This window comes from Dendrobium catenatum, unplaced genomic scaffold, assembly GCF_001605985.2.
Source record: "Dendrobium catenatum unplaced genomic scaffold, ASM160598v2 fragScaff_scaffold_1061, whole genome shotgun sequence".
Taxonomy (NCBI): domain Eukaryota; kingdom Viridiplantae; phylum Streptophyta; class Magnoliopsida; order Asparagales; family Orchidaceae; genus Dendrobium; species Dendrobium catenatum.
In genome coordinates this window covers 3,601,892-3,610,494 of record NW_021319523.1, presented here as the reverse complement: position 1 = coordinate 3,610,494, position 8,603 = coordinate 3,601,892, and the positions used below count along the sequence as shown (strand labels likewise).

At 37.6% G+C, this 8,603-nt stretch overlaps 2 protein-coding genes across 5 annotated transcripts; one reads left to right on the top strand and one right to left on the bottom strand.

The window, feature by feature from the left end:
- Positions 1–2,328: 2,328 nt before the first annotated feature.
- On the top strand, positions 2,329–3,664 carry LOC110107594. Its single transcript, XM_020837879.2, has 2 exons — positions 2,329–3,269; positions 3,341–3,664. The coding sequence occupies exons 1-2, from the start codon at positions 2,643–2,645 to the stop codon at positions 3,473–3,475; spliced, it is 762 nt and encodes a 253-aa protein (XP_020693538.1). The 5' UTR covers positions 2,329–2,642; the 3' UTR covers positions 3,476–3,664.
- A 3,260-nt stretch (positions 3,665–6,924) lies between these two features.
- On the bottom strand, positions 6,925–8,222 carry LOC110107592. Of its 4 annotated transcripts, none has more exons than XM_028698302.1 (3): positions 7,960–8,219; positions 7,403–7,731; positions 6,925–7,328 (listed from the first exon to the last, which is right to left on the bottom strand). In XM_028698302.1, exons 1-3 carry the CDS (start codon positions 8,027–8,029, stop codon positions 7,191–7,193), a joined length of 537 nt encoding a protein of 178 aa, XP_028554135.1. In that variant the 5' UTR covers positions 8,030–8,219; the 3' UTR covers positions 6,925–7,190. The 4 variants fall into 4 exon arrangements, with proteins under 4 accessions (XP_028554135.1, XP_020693536.1, XP_020693537.1 ...); XM_020837877.2 differs by having other exon boundaries at positions 7,951–8,216; XM_020837878.2 differs by having other exon boundaries at positions 7,403–7,688; positions 7,940–8,203.
- Positions 8,223–8,603: the final 381 nt, after the last annotated feature.

The window sequence follows — 8,603 nt, the reverse complement described above, 5'->3', positions numbered from 1 at the left end:
CTGAGTTGCTGCTCTGAATTTTTGGTTTTGGGACTATTTTGTTGTTCTCGTAGCCTACTGGATTCTAAGATGTCCCATTTGTTATGGTTTGGGTTTTCTGGAGATGTTTTTCAGTTAGGTTTTTCTGGGGCTCAAGTTGGTGCATAGAGCTGTTGACTGTTGGGTTTGCTGGAGGTTTTTTCTGGAGGTTTTGCCTTGCCTGTGACGATGATGAGGCTCCATCTTGAAGCTCACCTTTGGATGGTCTTCGGGCAACTAGGGGTTTGAGTTATCTGTGATGTGCTGTTTATTTACCCTGAGTCTAGGCATCTCTGGCGACGGAGCTCTGTTTCTTTTTGGCTGTTTTGTTAACCCTGTTTTATGGTAGTGTTTTTTTGAGCTCGCTTTGGGCTTGCCTCTTTATTTATATGAGGCAGTTTTATTTTTTACTTTGTAACCTTTTATCTCATTAATATACGAGCTAAGTCCAAATTTTTCCAAAAAAAATTGATAGGGATGGATTTTAGAATCATTGAATCTGCTTTGAAAAGAGTGCAACATAAATATAATACTCATCTCAAAGCAGATCCAAAGTCTTTAACAAACATCCTGATATAAAATATGATCACAATATTTTCATACAACTTTTTTCATATAAATATAAAATTTATGTTTCCTAAGTTTATTTATATCTATAAGTAACCAAATGAGTCGAGATTTTGCTTGTAAGTTTGCTGAAGATACAAACAGTAGCAAGCTGTGAATTACCATAATCCTGATGCTTCTTTTAGAACTCGCAGAAAGCTTTCAAAATATAAGGCATAAAAGTAAGCTCATGAACAGCACAATTTAGATATAAATAAAGCAACACAAACATTAATTGCAGCACATAAGCCTAAATTAACATTCAGAAATCTCGCTTGGGTAAGAAGCTGATATGAATATAGGAAAATTTCGTATAATATACAGATTCAAGAAATTTTCGAGTAGTTGCACACTTTTAGGCTTCGTTTGGGACGACTTTCTTACTGCTTTTTTAAAAAAAAATTTAATACAAAATTTTTAATTCTTGTATTAAAAAGCTTCTTTAAGAAGCAGTAAAAAAACCGTCTCAAACGAAGCCGCAGTAACAGTAGCTAGCCTGCCATGCATGCTATAACAAGCAGGACTAAGATACCAATATGAACCTGGAATTACCTCATACATTGTTAGTTTTGAAATAACTCTAGTGCTTAAGAAAGCACATAACTAAATGAACCTAAAATTTTAGATTTTATTGGTTTATAGAAAGAGAAGGAAGACAAATTATCTAATAATCTAATATTGGCACAGTCATTTCTCTCCAAATCTCAAGAAAGAAAGCCCACTTAAGCATTTGTGGATGCCCGCGTCGATTGGTGGGATCTAATATTGATTGGGTGATGATAGTTAGTTAATGAAAATTAATAGGATATTAGTAGTGGTAATCGATATTAGGCAGAGTTCTAGAGTTCTCTATATCTTTGAGTTGGCTCGGACGGAAAAGGAGAGAAATTGACTGATGGCATGGCGTGGTGGCGAATCACGGGGCAGTTTATCAACTGTCTAGCCTATCTATGGTGAGGCACATAAGCCTTTATTTTAGTGCCTTTAGTTTGATTGTATGTATTTTTCATTAAAGAATCTTGGAAATACAAAGTAAATGCACTGGAAAAAAAAAAAAAGCTTCTTTTTGGATGGAAAGTAAAATGGAAACTTCTTTTTTGCTTGAGTTGGGTGTAAAGTTTGAGCTTAGTGATCCACTAAAATGACATGGTGATGTGTCCTCTTTCTTTCAAGTTGGTGAGATCATTGAAGGGAATGGGAAATGCTTAAGTGGGCTTTCTTTTCTTGTGATTTGGAGAGAAATGATTGTGCCAATATTAGATTATTAGATGATTTTTCTTCCTTCTCTTTCTATTCACCGATAAAATCTAAAATCACTGAGAGAATGATGGGGGACGAGCTCTGGATGATGACCTTGGGATGATGGATCTCGACGACAGAGCTCAGGAAGAAGACGGACGAGCTTGGGACGTCGGTTCTCGACGGCGGATGCGACTACGAGGTTGGGACGACGAAAATCGACGGCGGACGAGCTCTGGATGATGATGGATCTTGGGACGATGGACGCGAAAACAAGGGACGGAACTCGGGTCTCAGGATGACGGACGCGATGACAGGCTCGACAGCGGAGCTCTACGAGCCGCTCGACAGGACAACGAGTCGAGCTCGAGTTCGGATTTTGAACTTGACTCGAGTTCGAGCTCGAGCTCGGATTTCAAACTCGACTCGAGTTCGAGCTTGAGCTCGAGATTGGGTTTTGATAGTCGAGCTCGACTCGAACACCCCTGGCTCGAGCTCAACTCGTTTGCACATCTAATGGCCCCCACTAAAAAATTAATTAAATCAATGTTTAATTAAGTATATTAATGGTTTCTTAATTATCATTAAATAAAATAATTATATTTATTTTGTAGGCTTTTCAAGAGACTCTTCCGATGGACTGTTTACCTTCCCAATTTATAGTCGGCAGCATTTCTTTTCCTGCGCATCATCGAGCCAATAGTGACAATTTCTAGTCTGCATTTCTTGTCTTCTTAAATCAATAAATCCTCCCATTTTCACGGCTCTACAAAGAAGCCATGGCAGGTTTGAATTCAAAAATCACTCTTAAACTTCTGATCGATGTTCGTAGCAACAAAGTTCTTTTCGGTGAGGCTGGTAAAGACTTTGTAGATTTCTTGTTCAGCCTTCTTACCCTCCCACTAGGCTCTGTTATTAAGCTCCTCTCTCCTGCAACCATGATTGGATCTCTTGGAAAACTTTATCAAAGCGTAGAAAATCTTAACGAGATCTATCTTGCAGCAAACAAATACAAAGCCTCTTTACTTCAACCCAAAGCATCCACTTATGTTAACAATCATTTGCTTCTTGGCACAGAAACCTCTACTGCAGAGCTCAAATACTATCTTTGTACTTCTTGCAATAGAAAAGTCGCTACTGTGAGAAGTACCGTGTGCCCAACCTGCAAGTATGCGATGGTCATCGAAGTCGCCTTCGTGGCTCCACCGGGTTCTGCTTCTTCTGTTAGTTCTGGAAATGCAGGAGAGGGTGTTGGAGGCTTTGTGAAGGGAGTGGTCACCTACATGATTACAGATGATCTGGAAGTGACGCCAATGTCTGCGATCTCCAGCATCACTCTTATCAATCGCTTCATGAAAAAGGATGTCGAACTAGAGGAGAAGGTGGTCGCCGTCGGCATGGAAGAGGTTAATTCTTTATTGAACTACTAAATTTCCTTTAGTTTTATCACTTTGTTTTGATTTGATGAATATTTTAGGGACTTGCTTTGCTTAAGGCTTCATTAGACTCACCAACTGTTTTGACTGATGTTTTCTGCTCCCCTAAGAAGAAGGAAAACCCTCCTTCTTCCTCTATTGTGGATGATGATGATGACGACGACGACGACGACTAATTTCTCTCTCTCTGTATATGTTTTGCTAATATGGCAATGCTAATGGACTAGCATTTGTACTTGTGTGACTTTCTCTGTACGTATATGTGGCCAAGGTCTTTATTTTGTAGCTTAATTCTGTGTGGATTTAGTGTAATATGTATGGAAATGTAAATTTTTTAAATGAAATTGTTTAATTATATATTTTAACTCTAGTATTAGTTTGATCATGGTTATCTTTTTTCATAATTTAAAATATATAAAAACTCTTACAGTATATTTTGATTGTGAGCTGCATAATTTGAAGAGGGCATTTCATCTAATTTGATATGAGTGCTGAGAAATGGTAATGATGTGCTTATGAAAATTAGTAAACTATTATGTCTATGACACTTACATTCATTAGAATAATATTATGGGGAAATTTTGGATATGAGCATAATCTTCGTCAAATTTAGCAAGCGAAGCGCAAATGGATGGAATTATGAAAAGCAACGGGTACGCGATGATGTATGGCGCATATAGAATGCGCGAATCCGTTCGGTGCATCATTCTTTGAATGCGTCAAATGGTATGGTGCATTCTTTGAATTCGCCTACTCCTCCAGTGCATTCAGGCTTTCAGCGCCGACATGCTTATTTTTTGCCTCGTTTTCCTAACTAATTAATTATTTCTAAGAATTTTAAGCTTAATTCGGCTCAAAATTTTGCGTCATGAAAAATAAAAATAAAAGAAAATAACTAACTAACTAAATAAAGTTATAATTAAACATATAAAATTTATTAAAAAAGTGTTGCATCCTGGAATATTCGCGACGGTAGAGAAATATAGAGTTTAGCGTCTTAGTGTTGTATGAAGATCCAAAACACAAGCAGATAAGAGAGTGTGCATTATTTATAAGAGACACCAGAGTTTTTACATTGACACCCCTGAAAATGGGGAAAAAACCACAGGGCCTGATCTAGTTTGAATGAATTCACTAGTATTTGATGTCGATTATAAATGAGGCGCTTCCTTGGGAGAAGGCCTTGGCTTGGCTCCGACAGAAAAGTAGAGAAATTGACTGAAGGCACAATCGTAGCGACAAATCGCGGGGCACTTCATCGACTGTCTAGCACATAAGCCTTTATTTTAGTGCATTAGTTTGATTGTATGTATTTTTCATTAAAGAATTTTGAGAATACAAAGTAAATGCAATCAAAAGAAAGTTTCTAATTTCCCAAAAAAAAAAAGAAAGCTTCTTTTTTGTATGGAAAGTTAAATGGAAACTTCTTTTTTTGCTTGAGTTGGATGTAAAGTTTAGTTTTTTTTTTATTTTTTATTTTTATTTTTTTATTTTTTATTATTTAATAAATATATAAAGTGTTAATAATAAATTTCAAAGCCATATACTTTATGACTTTTGGGGCCGCTACAATTATTGGTATCTTAATATATGACTTTTGAGGTCTTTGGCGGGTCGTCGGTCATCAATACGACAAAAGCGATTTGCCCTATTACTATTGGTCCACAAAAGCCAGGGCCCACAGCCTTCCATTACTAAAAGTTAGGATGGAGCCTTGTGAGACTTTATGAAACCGACCAGCTTCTGGTTCGGGTTAACCCGACACGACCCGTTATCCATTGCAAGCGGGCAGCGGTGCGGGTTTGTAGCGGGACACGGTGTAGCGGGCAGGCGGTAGTGGCTTGAGTTCGCAGCGGGACGCGGTGCAACGGGCAGGCGGCGAGCCGGTGGCGGCAGCGCAACGGGCGGGCATGCATTTCCCCACGGGCAAGTGGGTTGCAGGCTGCTGCGCGGCGGGCAGACGCGACGCTAGATGCGGGACACGAGAAGCGACACACGACTCTCGAAGAGACGTGGGCAGCTTCGGTCAGGCCAGATCAAGGCGGGCAGCGGGTCATTAACCGTGTTTTCGGGTCAACCCAAACCGAGTTTGCAAATGGGTCGAAAGCCTTAACCCGAAACCCGACCCGGTTCGGGTTTGGGTCAACACGAATCCGAATTTTTCGGGTCGTGTCCAATACTGACACCCCTATTCACAACCACGATAGAACAAAGGCCTGGAAACCATAAGCTTTTTTCAAAGGGCCCACTAATCGGACTTGTATTCATCACTTTTCAGTTGTCAAGGATTTTGGCCAAATTTAATTAAATAACATTATTTATTGTGCAATATAGTTCAGTTATTCTTACTATAATTGTGCTCATGCAACAATCAAATTTCATGTGTGTATATCAATATTTTAGAATTTGATTGAATCAACAGAATTTGATTTGTTTATCTATCAGTAGATTCTTCAATCAATTTGATCCATATAAAATATAAATTTTTATGCAAAATTAGATTAAACTGTTCAGAACTAATGGTTGAATTGTTGAACACCTATTTTGATTTTGATGGAGCATCAAGCTCATATCTTGATCAAAGATCTTCGATGTAAGTTGACGAGAGACGATAGCCGTCAGATGCTTGCTGATGTCATGTGAGTGTTGATTGGTAGGATGTGACATTAGTTGGATGATGATAGTTGGTCTATGATGGGTAAAATTATTTTGTGTGGATACGGATGCCAACCGAAGACGAATTAGAATGCGTCATGTCACTTTTTTTGTGTATCGCGGTTGTGTACTTCTATGTACCGAGTGATGTGATGCGTTTAGATTCACCTCCATACGATCTGGTGTCCGTACATAATAATTTCTCCGAGGATGATCAAGTAAATACTTTTTCATGTTTTTTTTTTTAAATTAGAAATAATATATGTGAATTAAATAAATCTATTTAATAAATTAAGAAATATTAATTCCTAACCCTATTATTTCGCCCCAACCTTTCATAGGTTTAAAGTGCGCACTCCAGTGCCCCGATGCCCCGCCTTTGGCAATTTTGAACTGCTCCAATGCCCTCTTCTGTCGATCTCCCCATTGAAGTTGACACATAATTTATTTCGTAGTCATACGCCATGAGACTTGTTCCTCATTATTTTTTTTAAATTTAATATATTTTTCTAATATAATTAAAATTGATGCTTCCTTTTAAGAAAAACCTAGTAGCATGTGCTTCTTGCCATTTCTACACTTATCAAATAATTTCACATAAAAATAGGATTGGGATTTCACTTTATTTAAATGAATTCATCCAAATATGAAGAGATTTATGCCTTGATAGTCTCTTCATAGACCATTTTAATAAAAATATAAAATCGAGCTATTTTTTTTCTTTATTAATTGCTTGAAAAGTGAAGCTTTATTCTATTTTTTGGTCTCAAGATAATTCCATTTATTACTTATTTAGCCATTATATAGAATAAAATACTTAAAAGAAAGAAAAATAAATAAATAAAAAAATTTCAGAATTTTAAAATTGCATAAAAATCGCATGTAATCAAACACTATCACGCTGAAATATTTACTGGTCCCCCAAGCAAAGCAACATGAGAACACAATGGATCATAACTCAATAAATCAATTAGGGACAAACAAATGACAATATTGCATGCTTAATTGCTCAAATTACATTAAATATTAAAGTTGTTCAAATATTACAATAATTAAAATTTTCATTTGTTGTAAATTTGACGAAGATTATGCTCATATCTAAAATTTCCCCATGATATTATTCTAATGAATGTAAGTGTCATAGACATAATATTTTTAATAATTTCCATATGCACCTCATTACCATTTCTCAATACTCATATATATATTAGCAAAATATATACAAAGAGAGAGTAATTAGTCATCGTCATCGTCGTCATCATCATCATCATCCACAAAAGAGGAAGATGGAGGTTTTTCCTTCTTCTCAGGGGAGCAGAAAACATCAGTCAAAGCAGTTGGTGAGTCTAATGAAGCCTTAAGCAAAGCAAGTCCCTAAAATATTCAAATTTAATCAAAACAAAGTTATAAAACTTAAAGAAATTTAGTAGTTACAACAAAGAATTAACCTCTTCGATGCCGACGGCAACCACCTTCTCCTCTAGTTGGACATCCTTCTTCATGATGAAGCGATTGATAAGAGTGATGCTGGAGATGGCAGACATTGGCGTCACTTCCAAATCATCTGTAATCATGTAGGTGATCACTCCCTTTACAAAGCCTCCAACACCCTCTCCTGTATTTCCAGAACTAACAGAAGAAGCAGAATCCGATGGAACCACAAAGGCGACTTCGATAACCATCGCACGATTGCAGTTTGGGCAGACAGTATTTCTCACAGTAGTGACTTTTCTACTGCAAAAATTACACAGATAGTATTTGAGCTCTACGCTGGTTTCTGTGGCAAGAAGCAAAAGATTGTTAACATAAGTGGATGCTTTGGGTTGAAGTAAAGAGGCTTTGTCTTTGTTTGCTACAAGATAAATCTCGTTAAGATTTTCTACGCTTTGATAAAGTTTTCCAATAGATCCATTCATAGTTGAAGGAGAGAGGAGCTTAATAACGGAGCCTAGTGGGAGGGTAAGAAGGCTGAACAAGAAATCTACCAAGTCTTTACCAGCTTCACCGAAAAGAACTTTGTTGCTACGAGCATCGATCAGAAGTTTAAGAGTGATTTTTGAATTCAAGTCTGCCATGGCTTCTTTGTAGAATCCTGAAAATGGGAGGATTTATTGATTTAAGAAGACAACAAGCTCAGATGAAACATATACAACAAGCTCGATGATGCGCCGGAAAAGAAAGACTGACGACTATAAATTGGGAAGGTAAACAGTCCATCGGAAGAGTCTCTTGAAAAGCCAACAAAATAAATATAATTTATTTTATTTAATGATAATTAAGAAATAATTAATATACTTAATTAAACATTAATTTAATTAATTTTTTTTAGTGGGGGACGTTAGATGTGTGAACAAGTCGAGCTCGAGCCAGGGGGTGTTCGAGTCGAGCTCGACTATCAAAACCCAATCTCGAGCTTCGTTGTCCTATTGAGCGGCTCGTCGAGCTACGCCGTCGAGCCCGTCATCGTGTCCGTTGTCCTAAGACCCGAGTTCCGTCCCTCGTAGTCGCGTCCGTCTTCCCGAGCTCTGCCGTCGAGATCCGTCATCCCAATTCCATCATCCAGAGCTCATCCAAACCACAAGAAAGAAAGCCCACTTAAGCATTTCCCATTCCCATCAATGATCTCACCAACTTGAAAGAAAGAGAAAA

Excerpts from the sequence above, each read along its gene's own strand:
- LOC110107594 (XM_020837879.2), top strand. The coding sequence starts at position 2,643 with ATGGCAGGTTTGAATTCAAAAATCACTCTTAAACTTCTGATCGATGTT. Across the intron at positions 3,270-3,340 it reads TCGCCGTCGGCATGGAAGAG|GGACTTGCTTTGCTTAAGGC; the intron begins GTTAATTCTTTA and ends TGAATATTTTAG.
- LOC110107592 (XM_020837876.2), bottom strand. The coding sequence starts at position 8,029 with ATGGCAGACTTGAATTCAAAAATCACTCTTAAACTTCTGATCGATGCT. Across the intron at positions 7,329-7,402 it reads TTGCCGTCGGCATCGAAGAG|GGACTTGCTTTGCTTAAGGC; the intron begins GTTAATTCTTTG and ends TGAATATTTTAG.